Source organism: Pristiophorus japonicus, chromosome 13 (genome assembly GCF_044704955.1).
Source record: "Pristiophorus japonicus isolate sPriJap1 chromosome 13, sPriJap1.hap1, whole genome shotgun sequence".
NCBI classification, from domain to species: domain Eukaryota; kingdom Metazoa; phylum Chordata; class Chondrichthyes; family Pristiophoridae; genus Pristiophorus; species Pristiophorus japonicus.
The window spans coordinates 77,765,330-77,790,388 of NC_091989.1; the positions used below are offsets into that span (position 1 = coordinate 77,765,330).

At 47.9% G+C, this 25,059-nt stretch overlaps 1 protein-coding gene across 4 annotated transcripts in view; it reads right to left on the reverse strand.

Annotated features, from left to right (window-relative positions):
• The window catches only part of LOC139278657 (histidine ammonia-lyase-like), a 55,989-nt gene that overhangs the window by 23,695 nt on the left and 7,235 nt on the right, over positions 1-25,059 (reverse strand). For all 4 annotated transcript variants that reach the window (XM_070897686.1, XM_070897688.1, XM_070897687.1 and 1 more), the window contains 6 exons: positions 10,197-10,251; positions 4,414-4,435; positions 4,118-4,192; positions 3,952-4,024; positions 3,695-3,761; positions 227-264 (listed from right to left, as the gene is read on the reverse strand). In XM_070897686.1, the coding sequence (XP_070753787.1) occupies positions 227-264; positions 3,695-3,761; positions 3,952-4,024; positions 4,118-4,192; positions 4,414-4,435; positions 10,197-10,251 (330 nt within the window). The remainder of the gene's footprint in view (positions 1-226; positions 265-3,694; positions 3,762-3,951; positions 4,025-4,117; positions 4,193-4,413; positions 4,436-10,196; positions 10,252-25,059) is intronic.

Below are 25,059 nucleotides of genomic sequence, written 5' to 3' on the forward strand. Positions count from 1 at the left end.
GGTCTTTGCTTTTGACCATTTAAACATCGTGGACAGATTAAGCTTTTAATATTATTTTAATTATATATTTAACATATCATCTGATAACTTTCAGTTATATTTTGTTAATAATAAGGTCATGTGTGCACACAGTGAGGGGAAATAAAAATCAGTACTCACAGAGAGAGCCGTTCTCAAGTGCAGTGTCTTAGCAAATGCAAATAGCAAAAGGGATTCCTTCACTTACCGACTGCGGTGGAGCGGATAACATTTTCCTGCAACTCCCTGTGAACACAGAGGGTTGAGTAACGCAGAGTGCAATGGGAGATCACGTAAAGTAGTATGCTATTTGTCATGTATCCAGACATGTTTACTGCTTGTACTATTACATATGATGTGCCACCAGAAGGCACTACTATGGGAAACTTGTACACCAGCTGTATGGTCACTAAGGTGTGCCACCAGAGGGCATTGCAGTGGGAGACTTGTAGGTTACCTGTACAGGTGTGCCAGGCCTAGTATAAAAGTCAGGCCACCATGTGTGATCCTCACTCTGGAGCTATATTAAATGGACTAAGGTCACTACAGTTCAAGTGCAATACATTGCCTCGTGGAGTCATTATCAGAGCATCTAAAGACATAACAATTGGCAACGAGATTACGGACCTTCACGCAAAAATGGCTAACCTTGGTACGTTGCAGCAGTTTGCCGATGATGATGATTGGGACGCCTTTGCAGAGAGGCTCGACCATTTCTTCACAGCAAACGACCTGGCAGGCAATGATACGGGCACGCAGAGCTATCCTGCTTACCAGTTGTGGGCCCACTGTCTATGGCCTCGTCAGGGACTTGCTGGCACCAGCGAAGACAATGACCAAGACGTACGAGGAGCTTGTAACGCTGATCCAAGAACAACTCAAGCCCAAAAAGAGCATCCTCACAGCCAGACACCAGTTTTACACCCACTGTCGGCCCGAAGACCAGGAAATCGTAAAATATGCTGCAGACCTCAGGAGGCTGACGGCACCATGTGATTTCGGCGAGCACCTCACCGAAGCACTGCGGGATATCTTTGTCATCGGAATCGGCCACGAGGACCTTCTTCACAGGCTACTATCTGCGGATACCACAGTTACACTGCAGAAGGCCAGGCTCTAGGCAGATGACTCATCCTCAGGACTCAAAACCGGCAAGTACTGTACACAGACTGGCGCCTTTTAGAGGCTGGACAGTAGAACACAAATCTTCTCAGGGGAGAGAGAACAGGCACCCGAGTCCCTTAACTCAGAGTCTGTCGAAGGGAGCTAATCGGTTAGCACCATGCTGGCGTTGCGTTGGAAATCACTGGGCTCACCAGTGCCGTTTTAAGGACTATGTGTGCAAAGGGTGCAGCACAAAGGGCCACCTCCAGCAAATGTGTAAAAGAAATAGGACTCATCGTGTTGATGAAGAGTCTGCAGAGGGCCATGAATCCAGCGCGGATTATGAAGCGATAGTCAGAGAGGCAGCTCAGCCCCACGATGAGGTGTACGGAATGTTTACCTGCACCAACGAATGTTCCCCGTTGAGAATGGAAGTTGAGATAAATGGCACTCCAGTCTTCATGAAAGTGAACACGGGGATGAGCCAGTCAGTAATGAATCAAGAAGCCTTTGAGAGGCTATGGGACAATCAAACTGAATGACCGAAGTTGGTCCTGGTTCAGGCAAAGCTGTGCACCTACACCGATGAACTTATCCCAGTCGTTGGTAGTGAGAATGTAAAGGTACTCCATGATGGCGCGGTGCACAAGTTATTTCTGTGGATTGTTGTAGGTGATGGACCAATGCTACTCGGCAGAAGATGGATGGAGAAGATCCACTGGAGTTGGGAAGATTTCACCCCTCCAGCGATCGACATCCTCTGCACACAGAGCCAAAACAAGGCCTCACCCGAGGGTGGACCTGGCACCAGAGAGCAAACCAGCACAGCACCCGAGACACAGACCACTCAGCACGACTGCGTGGAGATGATCCAGCTGAGACGACCCAAGTGCACCTTCCAGGCTCCAGTGGCAGGATTCTGGAGGAAGAAAATCGGATCCAGAGGCGACTTCCCAGCTTCGGAGGCAGAACCCGGAGAGAAGAGGATCACCGCAGTCGACATTGTGGATGGAAGAAAGATGGTGCCCAAACCACAAGGTGAAGCACTGAAGAAAAAGATGGCGGTGGCCAGACCACGAGGTGCAGCACTGATGGAGCAACACGTGGCACCAAACGGAGAAGAGGATTGGGGTAAAGATAGCAAGGCTCTCTTAAAAGAGGCCTGCAACCCACCACACTTAAAGGGACAGTTCCACATTCTCAATCAATGTAAAAGCAACTGTGAGTTAAATGTAAAGCTTGTAATTGATGATCAGAGTTTTATACATGAAATAAGCAAAGAAAAGTCATGCGATTGTGATCGGAGCCACAGTTTATTTATAATAAGCAATGAAACATTGTGCGATGCAGGATTTCAACTGTATTCTGATTATGTAGCGGGCAAACACTCATCGGAAGCACACAGGTCCAGCGGGCTACCCAATGCTGTAGTCTGCATCCCTGGGACCATGGAGTGTGGCCACAAGCTGCAGAGCAAGTGATCTCAGGAGGGCAACGGCACCGGTATCGATACTCTGCCCGTGATTGGCTCCACCTCTCAGGCACCCAATGGCACCAACCGCCATGAGCCTGAAAGAGCAAACCGTGCTAAGGTGCAGCCCCCAGACCCTATCGCCACCAAGGCTACACCCGGGAACGAAGGGTCACCCACAACAGTTCTCCCAAATGGGACTGGGACCAGCCCGGATCGCAAACCAAATAACGCCCAGGCAAGTGAGTCAGTTGTTCCCTGTGCACTGATAGACGACTGCTCCTCAGGGTGCAGCAGCGACCTGGGGCGTAAGGAAAGGAGGTCACAGGCATCTGTGAACCTGCCTGATGCTAGGAGCAATGGCAAAGGTCCCGAGAGCAGGCAACTTGAGCCAACCAGATTCCCACTGCCAGCACTGGGCAGTGTGCCACCACCAGACTACCTCGACACCATGCAGCAGTTCTGGAACTAGCTTGTCCTCACACACCGGTGCTGATACCAGTACTGATTCCAAGTATGTCTCAAGAATGTATCTCACCAGTCAAATGCACTTGCCTCACAACTGTACCACAAATGTAATGAGCCACCACATAATCTGTATGTGGGGGGGAGAGAATGGAGTGGTCATGGACTCACAAACAGAAACCACCTGCACCTCTACTGCCAACGAAACACCACCTACTCACCCAAGATTGAAGCGACCCTCCAAGGGTCAACCAGATAGAGCTAAGCCCAGAGCACAGTCAATGTATGACGGTGATTTGCACTAAGGATTTGGGGAAGAGTGATGTCATGTATCCAGGCATGTTTACTGCTTGTACTATTACATATGATGTGCCATCAGAGGGCACTACTATGGGAAACTTGTACACCAGCTGTATGGTTACTAAAGTGTGCCACCAGAGGGCACTGCAGTGGGAGACTTATAGGTTACCTGTACAGGTGTGCCAGGCCTAGTATAAAAGGCAGGCCACCATGTGTGATCCTCACTCTGGAGTTATATTAAATGGACGAAGGTCACTACAGTTCAAGTGCAATACTTTGCCTCATGGGGTCATTGTTAGAGCATCTAAGGACACAACAGTATTCGAATATACTCACACAAGTTTATCATGGGGGATACGGGTCCTGGCAAATATCCCGAATCCTGTGTTTATTCCATACACAGCTGCAAAACAAAACATTCACACCATGCTGATGTCATCGGTGAGACCGGCACTTTGGTTTTAAAGTTGGTTCATAAAGTTTCCTTTCATTACAATGCAATGTTACACACTAGATTGCTGACTATGAATTAAAATTAAAATAACGTTTCTGTATTTATTTCACAGTGGTTTTTAGATGCAATAAAATGCGACCTTGATCTTGATTGGTGATTTTTTCCACCAGGTCCCTCGATTTGTTGACCTTCCTTTCAACATCTGGGGTAAGCTAAAAAGAAAAGAATGATCACTTGTGTAATGACACACGGCTGTATGTTTTTGCACATTTAAACATCACTTGAAGTGGGAGTGGACATCTCACCTTGATTTTGTAGGCCCCTTTACCGAGCTGGACAAGTTGTTCTGTCAGTAAGCTATTTCCATCCAAGTAAATGTACTAAATAGGCAGAAAAATAACTCGAAGGATGAACTAGAGTCTGTTGTTATAGACAATGTATTATCTTCCCAGATTTGTCTTTATCAGAATTATCCATTCAGAACTACTTCAACTAAATTAGCGGAGTAATTATTTTGTATATATATGTAACTGTTTATATCAGTGCACAGTCTCATACAGGCTCATATCTGAATTCATATACCAAACCTGCCCTCACTCACCTGCTGAACCTCCTGATGCTTTCTGTATTTAGTTATTAAGAAATTGTAAGATCAATTCATTATTTTTACAGCACAGTCCATCAATTGTGAGGTTGATAAATGTTGATCAATGTGTGAAACAGTGCAGAAACCAATGTATTGTATCATTTGGAACTACAGGTTAAACCTCCCTTATCCAGAACTCCCTTATCCAGAACCATTCCCGGCCACCGGGGGGGGGCGCATGCGCAGAACTCCAACATGAACAAATTGAAGTCCTGACCCCGCGATGCACCGCCCCTCTCCCCTCCCATGATCTCTCTCCCGCACTCCCAGCCCCAAGCCAGCCAGCCCCGATATCCCTTTGCTCAGTGCCTGTACCATTCAATTTAACATGACCACCCCTCGTCTGGAAAAATCCCTTATCCAGAACAGACCAGGTCCCGAGGGTTCCGGATAAGGGAGGTTCAACCTGTATATGATAATCACATTTAGGAACTTTACAAAAATGGCTGCTATGGCAAATGGATCAAAGGTCAGAATGGTGGAGGTAGCAGGCCATCTCCTGAGCTTGGTGTTCAGGCACATTGCTGCAGTGAGGACTGCTCTGCCTGATCTGGAAGAACTAGGGTGAAAAGTGTGATCTTTCACCTCAATGAGCACAATAACCAATGTTACAGAGATACAGAAATATATTTGAAGATGGCAGGACAAGTCGAGAAGGCTGTTAAAAAGGCATATGTGATCCTTGGCTTTATACATACAGAAGTAGAATACAAAAGTAAGGAAGTTTATAAATCACTGGTTATGCCTCAGCTGGAGTATTGTGTTCAGTTCTGGGCATCGCACTTTAGGAAATGTGTGAAGACTTTGGAGAGAGTACTGAAGAGATGTACGAGAATGGTATCCATGCTGAGGGACTTCAGTTACGAGGTGAGACTAGAGAAACAGGGATTGTTCTCGTTAGAGCAGGGAAGGTTAAGGGGAGATTTAATAGTGTTCACAATTATGAGGGGCTTTGATAGAATAAATAAGGAGAAACTGTTTCCATTGGGAGGAGGGTCGGTAACTGGAGGACACAGATTTAAGGTCATTGGCAAAAGAACTCGAGAGGAGAGGAGGAGAATGTTGTTAATGCAGCGAGTTGTTGTGATCTGGAACGCGCTGCCTGAAAGGGCGCTGGAAGCAGATCCAATAGTAACTTTCAAAAGGAAATTGGATAAATACTTGAAAAGGAGAAATTTGCAGGGCTATGGGAAAGAGCAGGGTGGGACTAATTGGAGAGCTCTGTCAGAGAGCCGACACAGGCATGATGGGCCGAATGGCCCCCTTCTGTGCTCCATGATTCTATGATGTGATATGTGGATGAACATTACTGTAATGTTCATTCACTTGCCTCGAAACTGAACGATGGGACTTGGAAAGCAATGTTCCCTGGTATATTCCTCGTGCTTGAGAGAGGAGGGTTTCACCAAGAACATGGAGGAGGTAAACGAGTGGCAGGAAACACTGTGCATAAGCAACAATGATAGTTTGATAAATAACTAGGAACACTTACAGAATAAAAAGGAGTGGAGCAGGAGGGAGGGCAGCACCTTGAACCAAACTTGTGAAGGGCTTTCAGAGAGCAATCACAAATCATAAATAGGTGAGGGTGGGGGGCAGCTCGGGAACGCGATCCCAGATCAGACTGATCGTAGGATACTGTCCCCCTCATTTTCAAACCTGCCATTATCACTCCCCACTCAAAAAACCCACCCCTGACCCCCTCTGTCCTTGCAAAATACTGCCCCATCTCTAATCTCCCTTTCCTCTTCAAAGTCCTTCAATATGTTGTCATCTCCCAACTCTGTGCCCATCTTTACTGCAACTCCATATTTGAATCTCCAATCAGATTTCCGCTCCAGCCACAGCACTGAAGTGGCCTTTATCAAAGTCGCAAATGACCATGGTAAACGATCCCTCCTCACCCTTCCCGCCCTGTCTGCAGCCTTTGACACGGTTGACCCCACCATCCTCCGTTGTCCGGCTAGGTGGGACTGCTTTGTTCCATAGGAACCTACCCAGTCATAGCCAGAGAAGCTCTTGCAACGGCTTCTCTTCCCACTCCCGTATCCGCACCGTTACCTCTGGAGTCCCCAAGGATCTATCCTTGGTCCCCTCTATATGCTGCCTCTTGGTGTCATCATCCACAGTCAAGGGGTCAGCTTCACAGGTACTATAACAACACCCATCTCTAACTCACCACCACCTCTCCAGATCCCTCCACTGCCTCTGTGCTGTCAGACTGCTTACCGACAGCCATTCCTTTGATGAGCTGCAATGTCCTCCAGCTAAACGTGGGGAAGACTGAAGCCATCGTCTTCAGACCCTGCTACAGACACAGACACTGATTCCATCCACCCCCTCCCCCCCGGCCACTGTCTCAGGCTGAACCAGGCAGTTTGGAATCTAATCAAACCTGAGCTAAACCTCCGGCTCCATATCCACTCCCTCACAAAGACTTCATAATATCACCCATCTTCGTTCCTGCTTCAACTTATCTGCTGCTGCAGCCCTCAGCCATGCCTTTGTCAGCTCCAGATTCGACTATTCCACTGCTCTCCTAGCCAGCCTCACATCTTGCACCCTCCATAAACTTAAGCTCATCAAAAACTCTGCTGCCCGTGTCCTAACTCGCACCAAGTCCCGCTCACCCATCACCCCCTGTGCTCGCTGCCCCGTATCCTAACTCACACCCAGTCCCGCTCACCCATCACCCCCTGTGCTCCCTGACTGTGTCCTAACTCGCACCAAGTCCCGCTCACCCATCACCCCCTGTGCTCGCTGCCCCGTATCCTAACTCACACCCAGTCCCGCTCACCCATCACCCCCTGTGCTCCCTGACTGTGTCCTAACTCACACCCAGTCCCGCTCACCCATCACCCCCCTGTGCTCGCTGCCCCGTGTCCTAACTCGCACCAAGTCCCGCTCACCCATCACCCCCTGTGCTCCCTGACTGTGTCCTAACTCACACCCAGTCCCACTCACCCATTGCCCCCTGTGCTCACTGCCCGTGTCCTAACTCGCACCAAGTCCCGCTCACCCATCACTCCCTGTGCTCACTGCCCGTGTCCTAACTCGCACCAAGTCCCGCTCACCCATTACTCCTGTGCTCGCTGCCCCATGTTCTAATTCGCACCGAATCCTGCTCACTCATCACCCCCTGTGCTCGCTGCCCTGTGTCCTAATTTGCACCGAGACCCGCTCACCCATCACCCGCTGTGCTCGCTGTCCGTGTCCTAACTCGCACCAAGTCCCACTCACCCATCACCCCCTCTGCTCGCTGCCCCGTGTACTAACTCGCACCAAGTCCCGCTCACCCATCACCCCCTGTCCTCGCTGACCTGTATTGGCTCTCAGTCCGGCAATACTTCCATTTAAAAATTCTCATTTTTGTTTTAAATCCTTCCATGGTCTCGACCCTCCCTATCTCTGTAATCTCCTCCTACAAAGGTTTGCATTCAAATAAATTAGGTAACTGTAGCTTAAAGAGATCCAGTTACTCCACCACTGGTGCACCATGGCTGAAGTGTGTGCCATCTACAAGATGTACTGCCAAGGCTTCTTCAACAGCACCTCCTGAAACCGCGACCTCCACCACCTGGAAGGACAAGGGCAGCAGGTGCATGGGAGCACAATCACCTCCAAGTTCCCCTCCAAGTCACACACCATCCCGACTTGGAAATATATCGGCCATTCCTTCATCGTCACTGGGTCAAAATTCTGGAACTCCCTCCCTAACAGCACTGTGGGAGCACCTTCACCACATGGACTGCAGCGGTTCAAAGAGAAGTCCCACCACCTCCTCAAGGGGCAATTAGGGATGGGCAATAAATGCCGGCCTTGCCAGTGACAGTGACACTCACATCCCAGGAATGAATAACAAGGAACAAGCTTGGATTAAACAACCGTGGCCCTAAATAGATTAACCAAAAATTAAAAATGAAATAAAGTGGGAAACTGGTCTCTCCAAACCCTGCAGGCAGAATGCAGGCTCTCTGGGATTAGCATAAGGAAAGGCAGAAATGCAGAACCAGCTCAGAAATTGCAGAATGAGTTGAATAAAATATGTAATTGGATAGAACACTGGGAACTGTAATGAAATGCAGGGAGTGCAAAGTGCCACACATCGAAGGGAACACGAGTGACCCCTGGTGTTCCAATGGATGGTGTTCAAGTGGCTCACAATGGAACTGAAAGATACCTAGGCATCTTAGTAGACTCAACGCTAAACGCATCCAACAAATGCAGAGTAGCAATCAACAATGGTGAATTACAGCCAGAATAAGTCTGGGGCAGTTGTGCCCAAACAGTACAGTTTGGTCAGGCCACACCTCGAATACTAGCTCCTGTTCTAGTTGCCATGAAACAAAAACAAGATATTCAAGGGCTAGCGACAGTGCAGAGAAGACCCATGAGTCTGATCCCCGGTGTCGGGGGGTCGGAATTATAGGGAAGGACTGGGGAGACTCGGGGGGCGAAATTACCCTGCGCTCCGATTGGGGGCAGTAACCTTCCAGGGCCGGGACCTTCAGCGTCCGGCGTAAAGGTTCCGCCCCCGCTTCCCATCACTCACAGGAAGCGGACGCAATCTCCCATGCTCCACTTCCTGAGGGGGTGGGCCCCGGGGTGCTACTGGGGCGGATGCTCTGCACTTCAACATCCATCTCCTTTGCTTAAAGGGGAGGGCCACTAGGGGGCGCTGCACGGCCTGTGGAGGTGTAAGTGGAACTTAAAGGGGAGGGTCGCTGGGGGGTGCTCTGCACGGCCTGTGGAGGTGTAAGTGGAACTTAAAGGGGAGGGTCGCTGGGGGGTGCTCTGCACGGCCTGTGGCGGTGTAAATGGAACTTAAAGGGGCAATTGGAATTTTCAGCCTGGAAAGGAGGTGATCTTATAGCAGGATACAAGATAATTAAAGGAATGGAAAAGGTAAATCTGGAATACAGGTTGAGCCTCCCTTATCCAGAACTCCCTTATCCAGAACCACCCCTCGTCCAGAACCATTCCCGGCCACAAGGTGGCGCATGCGCAGAACTCCGACATGAACAAATTGAAGTCCTTCCTCGCTGCTGACTCCCGCAATCGCTGGCCTGATCCCGCGATCCACAGCACACCCCCCCCCCCCCCCACCCCCCATGAACTCTCTGTCACACTCCCAGCCCCAAGCCAGGCAGCCCCGATATCCCCTTGTACCTGTACCATCCAATTTAATGTGACCATCCCTCATCCGGAAAAATCCCTTATCCAGAACAGGCCAGGTCCCGAGGGCTCCGGATAAGGGAGTTCCTACCTGTATTACTTTAAATAAATTGTGACAGTTGGACAAAGGGACATAGAATCAAACCAATAAAATCATAGTTAGCACTGATAGCAGGAAAGCGGTAATTTACACAAAGTGTGACCAATGTATGGAACTGATACACAGGTAGACGAGTGCAGACAAAATCCTGGATTTCTTAAAGAAATAATGAGATAAGATAGGAAGATTGGAGGGACTTTATGGATAGGCAAATTAAGATGGGCCAAATGGCCTTCCTCATTATAATTATCTTGTGATCTTGTGATTTATACAATGATGAGAATTACAATAACATCAGAAACACGACCTCCTTAAAAATAAGCACACTTAGCAATGCAGAATTTCGTATCAATCAATCTGAAATGCGACTTTTGAAAAACGAGAGCGAAGTAATACAGACACATCTGTTAAACATGTGGAGGGGTTCCCTGACTGTTCTAGATAAACCCAATAGAAAGGATACCGAGAGGCCATGCCAGTGTTCAGTTGTTCACGTTCAGCTTCTTGCTCTTGGATAACTGTGATGGAAAAACCAAACGGCATTCGGAGTTCGGAATAAAAGAAGAAATACTTACATTTATATAGCGCCTTTCACAACCACCGGATGCCTCAAAGCGCTTTACAGCCAATGAAGTACTTTTGGAGTGTAGTCACTGTTGTAATACCACAATTAATGATGCTAAATGGGTTTGAATGTGCGAAAAGCTGCAGTTATTTTTATGTTTTTCTCTGAGAGAGTAAACATAATTTGCAAGCACGTCTCAAAACTAATCATTATTCTGAGCTGGTGAATGAAACAAAAACGACTTGCATTTATATAGCACCTTTCACGACCACCGGACGTCTCAAAGCGCTTTACAGCCAATGAAGTACTTTTGGAATATCGTCACTGTTGTAATGTGGGAAACGCGGCAGCCAACTTGCGCACAGCAAGCTCCCACAAACAGCAATGTGATAATGATCAGATAATCTGCTTTTGTTATGTTGACTGAGGGATAAATATTGGCCAGGACACCGGGGATAACTCCCGTGCTCTTCTTCGAAATAGTGCCATGGGATCTTTTACGTCTACCTGGGAGAGCGGGCGGGGCCTCGGTTTAATGTCTCATCCAAAAGACGACACCTCCGACAGTGCAGCACTCGCTCAGCACTGTACTGGAGCGTCAGCCTAGATTTATGTGCTCAAGTCCCTGGAGTGGGACTTGAACTCATGACCTTCTAACTCAGAGGCAAGAGTGCTACACACTGAGCCACCGCTGACACTACACTGATAGCAGAGCATCGACTTCTAACGGGACATTCAATTACCTACCTATCTGGATAAAATCATTATCTTCCAGGACATCCCTGATGGTATCATCAGCATCCAATAGACCCAGCCCCCGACAGCGTCTCACCGAGAACCTGATGTCATCTACACAGCCCAGGCTAGCGCTGTCCCCTTTGTTGTTCAGCGTCTCAGAGCCTTGTGTCCCAACCACTGGACGTTGTAAGAAGAGTTGTTGCAGGGAACACTCAGCTATTCCTCCCTCACACGCACAGTGAAACTAAGCGTTCCCAAAATGGGGATCAATTCTCAGAGTCAATACAGAACAACTCCAAACATACTCCTTCGGAATTAGAATTTATAAGGGCCACTGTCAATTAGTAGTTATAGTCCATTAAAAATTACCAAAGTTTGCTGTAAAATCTTTACTGATTCACGTCAAACATTCATTCCCAATGACCTGCCAACAACTGTTGAAACGAATCGGTGAAGGAACAAGTTTGGTTTTAATTTATTCTGAATTAGTTTTACACCTGACAGAGTTTATTTGGGGTGTAAGGTTGACAAGGGCACCGCTGACACAGTGAAAATGGACCAAGTGGCTTCTGGTCAGAGGTTACTCGGTGAGGGCTGTAATGCTGGGGTGTGTAAGTGGGGAAGGGCTGCACACTGCCAGTGCAATCATTCGCAAAACTACAACAGCTTGCCTTTTCGTAGCGCCTTTAACAAAGGAAAACAAAGAAGAATGAGGTGATTTTATCGAGGGCTTGACAAGGTGGATGCAGAGAGGATGTTTCCACTGATGGGGGAGACTAGAACTAGGGGACATACTCTTAGAATAAAAACTGAGATGGGGAGAAATTTCTTCTCTCAGAGGGTTGTAAATCTGTGGAATTCGCTGCGGAAGCTGGGACATTGAATATATTTAAGACAGAAATAGACAGCTTCTTAAATGATAAGGAGATAAGGGTTATGGGGAGTAGGCAGGGAAGTGGAGCTGAGTCCATGATCAGATAGCCATGATCTTATTAAATGGCGGAGCAGGCTCGAGGGGTTGTATGGCTGACTCCTGTTCCTATTTCTTATGTTCTTATTTTTAAAATGTCCCAAAGCATCCCAGCAGAGGCAAAACTTGACACTAAGCCTGTTATGTATGTAACATGTAATACTTGCCACCAGAGGGCACGACTGTTGGAGTCCTACTGGTCACCTGCACACACACGTGCAGGGGCAGTATAAAAGGTTGGCTGCCATGTTGTTTAGGCACTCTGGAGTTGTAATAAAGAAGACTAAGGTCACACTAAGTTTAGCTCACAGTACTCAGCCTCGTGGAGTTCTTCTATACACAATAATTGGTGACGAGTAACAGAATACGAACCTTCACGCAACCATGGTTATCGTTGGAATATTAGAGAGATTTGTAGAGGGTGATGATTGGTAAGCCTTCGTCAAGCGTCTTGACCAGTACTTCGTGGCCAACGAGCTGGAAGGAGACACGAATACGGCCAAGCACGGGGCGGTTCTCCTCATCGTCTGTGGGCCTAAAATATACGGCCTCATTAAGAATCTGCTCGCACCGACACACCAACGAATATAGAGTTGTGCACGCTGGATCGGGACCACCTCAAGCCGAAGGAGAGTATCCTCATGGCCAGATACTGTTTTTACACGCACCATCGCTCCGGGGGCCAGGATGTGGTGGATTATATCGCCGACCTGAGACACCTCGCGGGACATTGCGGTTTTGGAGCTGCGTTGGGGCAAATGCTGCGGGACTTTTTCATGCTGGGCATCAGCCACGAGGTCATTCTTCGAAAGCTGCTGGCTGCCGAAACCCTGGACTTGAGCAGGGCCATCGCGATCGCCCAGGCATGCATGGTCACGGAGGATAACACCAAACAGATATCTTCTCAACATCGAAGCTCACCGGCAAGTACTGTGCATAAAATGATGTCGCTAGCAGGCAGAACTGCATATGGCAGGGCCTACACGTCTGCGGCTGCAAGACTTGTGATGACTCAGAGTCCGCCATCGGGGGTGAATGTGAATCCATTAGCACCGTGTTGGTGCTGCAGGGGTAATCATCGGGCCCATCAATGTCGATTTAAGCACTATGTGTGCAAAGGCTGCGCAATGATGGGGCACCCCCAGTGAATGTGCAAACGTGACAGAGGATGATCGATCCGGCGCGGATCACGCAGCACAGGCAACTCAACCTGAGGAAGAAGTGTATGGGGTACATACCTTCATCACCAAGAGCCCTCCTATAATGCTGAAAGTCAAATTAAATGGAGTTCCAGTATCCATGGAGTTGGACACGGGTGCGAATCAGTCAATAATGAGCCAGAAGGCTTGAGAGAAAATGTGGGGCAATAAGGCACAAAGGCCCAAACTGAGCCCGATTAATGCAAAGCTGCGTTTCTACACCAAAGAGCTCATACCAGTCATTGGAGGTGCGGCAGTGAAGGTATTGTATGATGGAGCTGTGCATGACCTATCATTGTGGATTGTTCCAGGCAATGGCCCAACGCTGTTCAGCAGAAGCTGGCTAGAAAAGATGAGATGGAATTGGAACGACATCAAAGCACTACCTTCAGTGGATAACGCCTCGTGTGCTCAAATGCTGAACAAGTTTCCCTCACTATTTGAACCAGGCATCGGCAACTACACAGGTGCCAAGGTACAGATCCATCTAGGCCCCGATGTATGGCCCGTCCATCACAAGGCTCGGGCGGTTCCGTACATGATGAGGGAGAAAGTCGAGATCAAACTGGACTCCAACGCGAAGGAATCATATCGCCAGTCGAGTTCAACGAGTGGGCCAGTCCAATTGTTCCGGTGTTGAAAAGCGATGGCACGGTCAGAATCTGCAGAGACTACAAGGTAACGATTAACCGAGTCTCACTACAGGACCAGTACCCGCTGCCCAAGGCGGATGACCTGTTCGCAACGTTAGTGGGAGGGAAGTCGTTCACCAAGTTGGATTTAACCTCCCCCTACATGACACAGGAGATGACTGAATCTTCGAAAAGACTGACGTGCATCAACACACACAAAGGGCTGTTTATATACCACAGGTGCCCTTTCGGGATTAGCTCAGCTGCAGCCATTTTCCAGAGAAACATGGAGAGTTGGCTGAAATTGTCCAGCGCACCGTTGTGTTTCCAGATGACATCCTGATCACTGGTCGTGACACCATCGAACACCTGCACAACCTGGAAGAGGTTCTAAGTTGCCTAGGCAGAGTGGCTGAAACGCTCCAAGTGTGTTTTCCTGGCGCCAGAAGTCGAATTTTTGGGGAGAAGGATTACAGCAGACGGCATCAGACCCACGGACTCAAAAACAGAAGCCTTCAAGAGTGCACCCAGACCACAGAATGTGACGGAGCTGCATTCGTTCCTGGGTCTCCTCAACTATTTTGGTAACTTTCTACCCGGGTTGAGCACGTTGTTAGAGCCTTTGCACATGTTGCTACGTAAGGGTGATGACTGGGTTTGGGGCAAATCTCAAGACACAGCCTTTGAGAAGGCCAGGAAACTGCTATGTTCAAATAAGTTACTTGTACACTATGACCCATGTAAACGTTTAGTGCTAGCTTGTGACGCCTCTTCGTATGGGGTCGGCTGTGTGTTACAGCAAGCCAAAGTATCGGGCAACCTCCAACCGGTTGCATACACATCTAGAAGTCTGTCTAAGGCTGAGAGAGCCTATAGTATGGTCGAGAAAGGGGCGTTAGCATGTGTATATGGGATTAAGAAAATGCATCAATACCTATATGGGCTTCGGTTTGAGCTTGAAACTGACCATAGGCTGCTCATTTCGCTGTTTTCAGAGAGCAAAGGTATAAATACCAGTGCTTCATCCTGTAGAATGGCAAAATTCGTGGGAAACCCCCCAGTGTTTGGACTCATTGGAAACAAAATTTAATTTGGAACTATCTACCAGAAAGTTTGAAATCCTAAAGTGCACAGGGAAGAAACTATGAACTTTAATCGAATTTGGGATTTTATAAAGCAGATTGAACCTGTGTGGGCAGGGCGAAGGAACTATCCCTCAAAGAAGCCAGTTTGATTATTGAAACTGCCTGGGGCATTGAGACTAAAGTAAATTGTCTGGAAAATGGATACTTGAAAACCCTTCTCCACAAGAGACATTAACATTGCAACAATTAACTCAGAGATGGCCAGCCATCAACCTGAACCTGGAAAGCCATTTTCAGCCTATGCATAAAAACAAAAGGCCCACTTTAGCCTGCATGCAAAAACCAAGCACAAAAGAACATTGCAATTACCAAGCTAATATTTCCATCAAGAAACAGATTTAGAATATCAGCCCACCTGAGACATATTAACTTTTAACGAACCTGCCAAACTATGACAAAGAATTCTCGGGCCCGCCAAAATTAAACAAAGAATTCTGGACTGATTTGAGGCTAAGATTAGGACAGCTCAAACAGTATAACAGGGCCCCTGTTTTAACAAAGGGTATGCTATGCTTTGCTACTGCTTATGCTACTGCCTCGAGAGACACTGCTTGTGCTAGTGCTAGGGACATACTACGCCTATGCCATCAAGAAGGGAGAGAAACCAACGCGACAGTTGTAAACTAACTTCTCCAGCCTCGACGTCCTGAAATCGAAAAGGAAGGAAGAACATCACTATCGTGGCAGCAACTGACCACAGCCAACGTGGTACCACTAAAAATCACCGCGATCGACCAACCTCGAAACAAAATTTCACAAGGAAGAAACCGAAGAATCGAAAGTTTCCACTCTACAATCTAGGCCTAACTACCAACAGGTGAAAACGTTACCTAAAAGGACTTTGAAACCTATTTCTGACGAAAGAAAACGGGTTCTTACCCCACAAATCCAAAATGCACCCTACCACATTAGCGGACTCAACCCAACTGAAGATTGCGTAGTAAGAAGTAACTCCGACGTTTGGGGTACGGCAAGCAGATCCTGCAGAATCCAACGAACCCCGAAACTGCGAACTACCATCAACTGACCAGAAAGCATTGGTAAGCATAGTCCCTGTTTGCCCTGGAGTCTAACCTAGCTAGGATTAGGTATTGGGAGGTGGGAGGTGTAATTTTCATTGCAACCCCTTTGAGTGTGTGATGTACTGTTCTTTCTTAGAGTGACTATAAGTTTGACATTGTATTTTCTTGTAATAAAATCAAAGTTTCTTTTGCATCAAACCAGTTGTCCTTTGCATTTTATCACATCCCCAAATAAATCCGGAGTCTAGAACCCAAGGGAGTGGGAGCGATTCGAACCGCTCAAGTAGGTCAGAGGTGAACCTGACCCCCGGGACCACCCCCTTACAGTCCCGCATCCAAAGATGGGCACTAACATTATCAGCTTATGTCTATGTTGTCCAGCACAGACCAGGCACTGAAAACCGTGCCGATGCTCTCAGCCGGCTACCATTACCCACCACTGGGGTTGAAATGGCACAGCCTGCAGACTTGCTACTGGTCATGGATGCTTTTGAGAGCGAGGGGTCACCCGTCACAGCTCGCCAGATCAGGACCTGGGCTAGCCAGGATTCTGTGTTATCATTAGTAAAGAATTGCGTCCTAAATGGGAGCTGGTTGGCCGTTCCCGGGAAATGCAAGATGAAATTAAACTGTTTGACCAACGTAAAGATGAAATGTCCATTCTGTCGGATTGTCTCTTATGGGGTACTCGCGTGGTTTTGCCAAAAAAAGGCAGGGAAACGTTTATACACGACCTACACTGTACCCACCCAGGCATTGTCATGATGAAGGCAATTGCCAGGTTGCATGTTTGGTGGCCCGGCATTGACTCGGACTTGGAGTCATGCGTACATCAGTGCAACACTTGCTAGTAACTGAGCAACGCACCAAGGAAGGCTCCACTGAGTCTGTGGTCATGGCCCTCCAAACCGTGGTTCAGGATCCACGTAGATTTTGCTGGCCCCTTTCTAGGAAAGATGTTTTTTGTAGTAGTGGAAGCTTACTCCAAATGGATTGAATGCGTAATCATGTCATCCAACACATCCATTGCCACCATTGAAAGCTTCTGGGCCATGTTCGCCACCCATGGCTTGCCCGACGTCCTTGTCAGCGACAATGGACCGTGTTTCACCGGCTCGGAATTCAACGAGTTTAGGACCCGCAATGGCATCAAGCATGTCAGGTCTGCTCCGTTTAAGCCCGCGTCTAACGGTCAAGCGGAACGGCCAGTCCAAACAATCAAGCAAAGCATAAAACGCGTGACGGTCGGCTCCCTGCAGACCCGCTTGTCTCGCATTCTGCTCAGTTACTGGACCCGACCCCACTCGCTCACCGGGGTTCCCCCGGCAGAATTGTTAGTGAAGAGAGCCCTCAAAACCAGGCTCTCCCTAGTCCACCCGGTTTTTAATGATCACGTGGAAACCCAGCGACACCGGCAGAACATGTACCACGATCGCACGGCTGTTTCACGTGACATTGATGTTAATGACCCTGTGTTTGCCTGAATTATGGTCATGGTCCCAAGTGGGTTGCTGGCACTGCTTTGGCCAAGGAAGGGAATAGGATGTTTAGAATCAAACTGTTAAATGGCCAAACGTGCAGAAAGCATTTAGATCAGACCAAATTGCTATTTACTGACAACCAGGAACGACTTGAAGAGGATATCACCATCGACGATCCACCAACACACCCCCAACCAGCAATCGACCTCACCGTCAATCACGAGGATGAACCCACCATTCCTGATAGTCCGGTCAGACCAGCAGCGGTGCAGTGCAGCAATGGTCCGACCAACTCACACACACCAGGGTTTGAACTTAGACGATCAACCAGGGAGCAAAGGGCTCCGGATCGCCTCAACTTGTAAATAACTTGTACCGATGACTTGAGGGTGTGGGGGGGGGGGGTGATGTTATGTATGTAACTATGTAATACTTGCCACCAGAGGGCGCAACTGTTGGAGTCCTAATGGTTACCTGCACACACGTGCAGGGCCAGTATAAAAGGTTGGCTGCCATATTTTTTAGGCACTTTGGAGTTGTAATAAGGAAGACTAAGGTCACACCAAGTTTAGCTCACAGTACTCAGCTCTGTGGAGTTCTTCTATACACAATAAAGCCAAAAAAGCGAGTCACTAAAAGCTTGATCAAAGAGACAGGATTTAGGAAGGGTCTTAAAGAAGGAGTTGAGACGGAGTGGCAGAGGAGTTTAGGGATGGAATTCCACAGTGTGGGGCCGACACGGCTGAAGGCACGGCTACCAAGGTTTGGGACAAAGGGATTGGGGGATGCACAGAAGGCCAGAGTTGAAGAGATGTAGAGTTCTAAGTGATGTCACGTCCCCTCATATTGGATATGGGACACATTCATGGGAAGAAATTTGATGAGTTGGAAATGGAGACAGTCTCACATCCTCAGGTAGTCCAAACTACAGTAACTCAAAGGCATGCTCAGGACCGCCATGTTTATTAGTTATTAGAAGTGATTGACATTAAAAGGGGCGAACCCTTCTAACACTTGTCTCACTCAGATTGGTCAACTGAATGTAAGAAAATTCCCTTTGAAGGTAAAGTATAAAAAGGAGAGGCTTGAGCACCTCCTGTAGTAATAGAGTTGTAGAGGAAGTACAAGAAATGGACTCTCTTAGTCACTCAGACTCTCGTTGTCTTCACTAGATGTAGCTTCTGTTTGTTAGAAAAAGATTGTTTTGTTTTCTCAAATCTTCGTCTGTAAGTAACCATAACATAGCAGACGTAGGAAGGTACCTTTATCAGTGCAAGTATCGTCAGGCTAGAGAGTAAGAGGTTGAATGGCTATGCCACCCTGATACAGGCAAAAATAAGTGTGTCACTTAACTGTACAAAGTGATGGAGATGAAGGAAGGTGAGAGAAAGCCACCTCATAGATAGCATCTCTCGTGGCAGGCGGGCCCTGCTGGAACACGGGATCCAAGCGGAACAGGTCGTCCCACTGACTCAACGCTCCACAAGCAAATTACTTAAAAAAATTAATGATTAATTCACGGTATGTGGGCATCGCTGGCAAGGCTGGCACTTATTGCACATCCCTAGTTGCCCTTGAGAAAGTGCTGACCCATTTTATTAAACCACTGCAGTCCATGTGGTGAATGTTTTCCCACAGTAATGTTAGGTGGTGAGTTCCAGGGCGATGAAGGAATATATGTCCAGTTCAGGATGATGTGTGACTTGGAGGTAGCGGTGTTCCCAGGCACCTGCTGCCCTTTTCCTTCTAGGTAGAAGAGGTCACGGTTTTGGGAGGTGCTGTCGAAGAAGCCTTGGCGAGTTGCTGCAGTGCATCTTGTAGATGGTACACACTGCAGCCACTGTGCGCCGGTGGTGGAGGGAGTGAATGTTGAAGGTGGTGGATGGAGTGCCAATCAAGCGGGCTGCTTGGCCCTGGATGGTGTCGAGCTTCTTGGGTGTTGTTAGAGCTGTACCCATCCAGGCAAGTGGAGAGTATTCTGTCACACTCCTGACTTGTGTCTTGTAGATGGTGGAAAGGCTTTGGGGCATTAGGAGGTGAGACACTCGCCGCAGAATACCCAGCTTCTGACCTGCTCTTGTAACCACAGTATTTATGTGGCTGGTCCAGTTGAGTTTCTGGTCAATGGTCAGTGGCCCTTCTCAAGGGGCAACTAGAGATGGGCCTTGCCAGGAACACGCACATCCCGAAAGCGAATAATAACAAAAGAGCCGTTAACTTCTGGAGTGTCAAGCCAATGATCCTCTTCGGCAGTGGAATTGTCTGTTCTCCTAGGATGATGATGGTGGGAGATTCGGCGATGGTGATGCCATTGAATGTTAAGGGGAGGTGGTTAGACTCTCACTTGTTGGAGATGGTCATTGCCTGACACTTGTGTAGCGCGAATGTTACTTGCCACTTATCAACCCAAGTCTGAATGTTGTCCAGGTCTTGCTGTATGCAGGCATGGACTGCTTCATTATCTGAAGAGTTGCAAATGGAATTGAACACTGCAATCATCAGCGAACATCCCCACTTCTGACCTTATGATGGAGAGAAAGTCATGAAGAAACAGCTGAAGGTGGCTGTATCTAGGAAATTGCATGAGGAATTTCTGCAGTAATGTCCTGGGACTGAGATGATCGGCCTCCAACAATCACTTTCCTTTGGGCTAGGTACTTTTGTCTGATAATCGCACCTGTGAAGCACCTTGGGATGGTTTACTATGTTAAAAGTGTTACATAAATGCAAGTTGTTGTTGTTGTTGTTGTATAACTTCAGCCACTGGAGTTTCCCCCTGATCCCCATTGAGTTCCATTTTTCTAGGGCTCCTTGGTGCCACACTCGGTCAAATGCTGCCTTGATGACAAGGATAGTCACTCTCACCTCACCTCTGGAATTCAGTTTTTATGTCCTTGTTTGGACCAAGGCTGTAATGAGGTCTGGAGCTAAGTGGGTGAACTCAGAGGCTGGTGAACCTGTGGAATTCTCTACCACAGAAGGCTGTGGAGGCCAAGTCACTGAATATATTTAAGTAGGAGATAGATAGATTTCTAGAAACAAAAGGCATCAAGTGGGGAGAAAGTGGGAAAATGGTGTTGAAATAGAGGATCAGCTATGATCATATTGAATGGTGGTGTGGGCTCGAAGGGCCGAATGGCCTACTACTGCTCCTATTTTCTATGTTTCTAAGTGGTCCTAATGTAACCCAAACTGAGCATCGGTGAGGAATTTATTGGTGAATAATTGCTGTGTGAGAGCACTATCGATGTCCTTTTCCATCACTCTGCTGATATTGAGAGTAGACTGATGGGGCGGTAATTGGCCGGATTGGATTTGTCCTGCTTTTTGTGGACAGGACATACCTGGGTAGTTTTCCACATTGTCGGGTAGATGCCAGGGTTGTAGCTGTACAGGAAGAGCTTGGCTAGAGGCACGGCTAGTTCTGGAGCACAAGTCTTCAGCATTGTTTAACATGCATGTAGTCCTGTGTTGTAGCTTCACCAGATGGTACCTCATTTTTAAGTAAGCCTGATGCTGCTAACATGCTCTTCTACACTCCTCATTGAGCCAGAATTAGTCATCTGGCTTGATGGTGATGGAGGAGTAATGGTGTGCTGGGCCATGAGGTTACAGATTGTGTTAAAATACAACTCTGCTGCTGCCAATGGCCCAAAGCACTTCATGGATGCCCACTTTTGAGCTGCTAGATCTATTCTTAATCTATTCCACTTAGCACAGTGTTAATGCCACTCAACATGATGGAGGGTGTTCTCAGTGTTAAGATGGGACTTGGTCTCCACAAGGACTGTGCAGTGGTCATGGACAGATGCCATCTGCAACAGGTAGATTGGTGCGGACGAGGTCAAGTACTTTATTCCCTTGTGTTGGTTGTCTCACCACCTGTCGCAGACCCAGTCTGGCAGTTATGTCCTTCAGGACTCGGCTAGCTCGGTCAGTAGTGGTGCTACCGAGCCACTCTTAGTGATGGACATTGAAGTCCCCACCCAGAATACATTCTGTGCCCTTGCTACTCTCAGTGCTTCTTCCAAGTGGTGTTCAACATGGAGGAGTACTGATTCATTCATCAGCTGAGGGAGGGCGGTAGGTGGTAATCAGCAGGAGGTTTCCTTGCCCATGTTTGACCTGAAGATATGAGTGATCTTGGGGACCGGAGTCAATGTTGAGGACTCCCAGGGCCACTCCCTCCCGACTGTATACAACAGTGCTGTCACCTCTGGTGGGTCTGTCCTGCCGGTGGGACAGGACATACCCAGGGGTGGTGATGGAGGAGTCTGGGACATTGGCTGAAAGGTTTGATTCTGTGAGTGACTGTGAGGCTATTGCTTGACCAGACTGTGGGACAGCTCTCCCAATTTTGGCTCAAGTCCCCAGCTGTTCGTCAGGAGGACTTTGCCGGGTCGACTGGGCAGGGTGTGCCTTTACCGTGTCTGAATCCAATGCATAGATTGAAGCCAAGTGGTTGTCCGGTTTTATTCTGATTATCCTTTTCTGTAGCAGTTTGATACAACTTGCCAAGCCATTTCAGAGGGCAGTTAATAGTCACCACATCGGTGTGGGACTGGAGTCACATGTAGGCCATACCGGGTAAGGACGGTAGGTTTCCTTCCCTAAAGGACATTAGTGAACCCGTTGGGTTTTTATGACAATCCGACAACTTCATGGTCACTGCTACTGATACCAGATTTTTATTTTACTGAATTCAAATTCATAAAGTGCCACAGTGGGATTTGAACTCATGTTCACCGGACTATTGATCGAGGCCTCTTGATTATTAGTCCAGTAATATAACCACTACACCACCGGCTGCATCCCAGGGAAGAAAGAATCGACTGAACCACATCGCTCACAAGTACGGGTCATACACGTTCTGGAAACATTGCTAACCAGCAGCCTATCCAATAGACTGGCTATCTGATGCTGTTAACATGTCAGCTGTCTAACATTTAGCCCTAATTTAGACCTCACCAATTTGCAGAAGTCTCAGACACTGATCTCAACAATAATTTAATAAATCAGTGCAAAAGCAAAATACTGCAGGTGCTTGAATCTAAAATAAAAACTGAAAATGCTGGAAATACTCAGCGGGTCAGGCAGCATCTGTGGAGAGAGAAACAGAGTTAAGGTTTCATCAGAACTGGCAAAAATTCGAAAAGTAACAGATTCTTAAGGAAGTGTAGGGCAGGGAAAGGGGGAGGGGAGGAAAGAACAAACAGGAAGGTCTGTGATAGGGTGGAAGGCAGGAGAGATTTGAGTGTCAAAAAGGATGATGGGCCAAATTGAGATGGTAATGGCACGTTAGGAAACAAAAGATAAGTCTAGGGTGTGAACGGCAGAATAATTACCAGCTGCCATCGGACGCTGAGAGAAAAAATTAAAATTAAAATTTCGGGGGGGTAAAAATAAAGGGAGGAAAGGGAACAAAAGATGGACCGAGGTTATGGTCTTTACGTTCTTATGTTATGTCTGAAATTGTTGAACTGGATGTTGAATCCCAAAGGCTGTAAAGTGCCTAAACGAAAGATGAGGTGCTGTTCCTCGAGCTTGCGTTGAGCTTCGTTGGTACACTGTAGGAGGCCAAGGACGGAGAGGTCAGAGTGGGAGTGGAGCAGGGAATTAAAGTGACAGGCGACCGGAAGCTCAGGGTCACACTTACGGACTGAACGGAGGTGCTCCGCAAAGCAGTCACCCAATCTACGCTTGGTCTCCCCAATGTAGAGGAGACCCCATCGTGAGCAGCGAATACAGTATACTAAATTGAAAGTAGTACAAGTAAATCGCGGTTTCACTTGGAAGAAGTGTTTGGGGCCCTGGACAGTGGGAAGGGAGGGGGTAAAAGCGTAGGTGTTGCATCTCCTGCACTTGCACGGGAAGGTGCCGTGGGAAGGGGAGGGAGTGCTGGGGGTGATTGAGGTGTGGACCAGGGTGTCACGGAGGGAGCGGTCCCTTCGGAATGCTGAGAGGGGAGGGGAGGGGAAGATGTGATTGGTGGTGGGATCACGCTGGAGGTGGCGGAAATGGCGGAGGATGATCCGTTGAACGTGGAGGCTGGTGGGCTGAAAGGTGAGGACAAGGGGAACCCTGTCATGGTTCTGATAATCAGTGACTATTAATGCAGAAATACAGTGACACTACTGAATTGCCTTTACAACCTGTTACTCATTTTATTGAGTAACTCTGACTATGAATTGTTTGTTATTCAAACTGCTGGGTGAACCTTATGACATCTACTTATATCTATCAATTACTCGTGCACTCAATGTTTCACTAAGTTGTGAATTTGTAGTCAATAATTCGTTGTTAGTGTGTGACATTGTCTGATTTCACCTTGATGATTCAGGAAGAAAGGATTGTCCATTCACTCATGGGTATCCCAATCGAAGTAAAGGGAACGGCTGGATTTTGGGATTTCGGGGCGGTAATGGCGGCAGGGCTGTCCTGAAACCGCCTGAAAAAAGTTTGCGGCCTCGTCTGCAAAATTCGGCAAAAAATGAGGTTTCATGATCAGGGGCGCAAAATCAAATGTTACACAAGGAAGTTTTTGCACCCCAGCCGAAAATCGTGGCGTTAAATAAGTCAGAATAATGTGTAAGACAAGGTTGTGCAGATGCCCTGATTTTTGTTGAATAGACGTGTAAATAGCTTCGTTGATTTGTTGCTCAGTGCCCTGCAGCATAACATTGTCTATTGTCTGGTTTATTTTGGTGGGGGAGTTTTTGTTACTTTGTTGCAGTAAAAGTTATGATTCATCCTTTGCCGTTGGTGTCCTGTGCATTATTCCAACGCTCACCGGAGGTGTGCCTTTATAGAGGCACATAGCGTGTCCAGTATTATCTCCATCCCTCAGTTTCCTTCATTTAGGAGAACCGGTTCATTACGAGCTGGCAAAGTGCAAGTGTTGGTTGGGCAGCATCTCTATGCTGCCTCCCCCGTGGATGGTGTGACTATCCAATCAGGGCCTCGCCAGGCTCCTCTTCGTCATCCTCCTCCTCCTCCTGCGGTGGGCCTGCAATCTACAAGGGCAAGGCCTGGCCCCTCATGATGGCCAAGCTGTGCAACATACAACACACCACAAAGAATTAGGAGACCTGTTGAGGGGAGTATTGAAGGCTGCCTCCAGAGCGGTGCAGGTATCGGTCTTTTTGGAAGTGCAGCCTCCTCACACACTGCTCCTCAGAGATCTGGAGGTCTGAGCGTTGCTGCCTGTAAACCCATGGGGGGTAAGGCCTCCTCCTCAGACATCTTTGGACTCTCTTCATCCATGGGCCAACATGGCCAAGAGCCCTTCCTCCAGCTTGATGCCGACTGGCAATAGCATGGGGGAGGTGCAGCGAGACCTGGGTGTCATGATACATCAGTCATTGAAAGTTGGCATGCAGGTACAACAGGTGGTTAAGAAGGCAAATGGTATGTTGGCCTTCATAGCTAGGGGATTTGAGTCTCGGAGAAGGGAGGTCTTACTGCAGTTAGTGAGGCCTCACCTGGAATATTGTGTTCAGTTTTGGTCTCCTAATCTGAGGAAGGACGTTCTTGCTATTGAGGGAGTGCAGCGAAGGTTCACCAGACTGATTCCC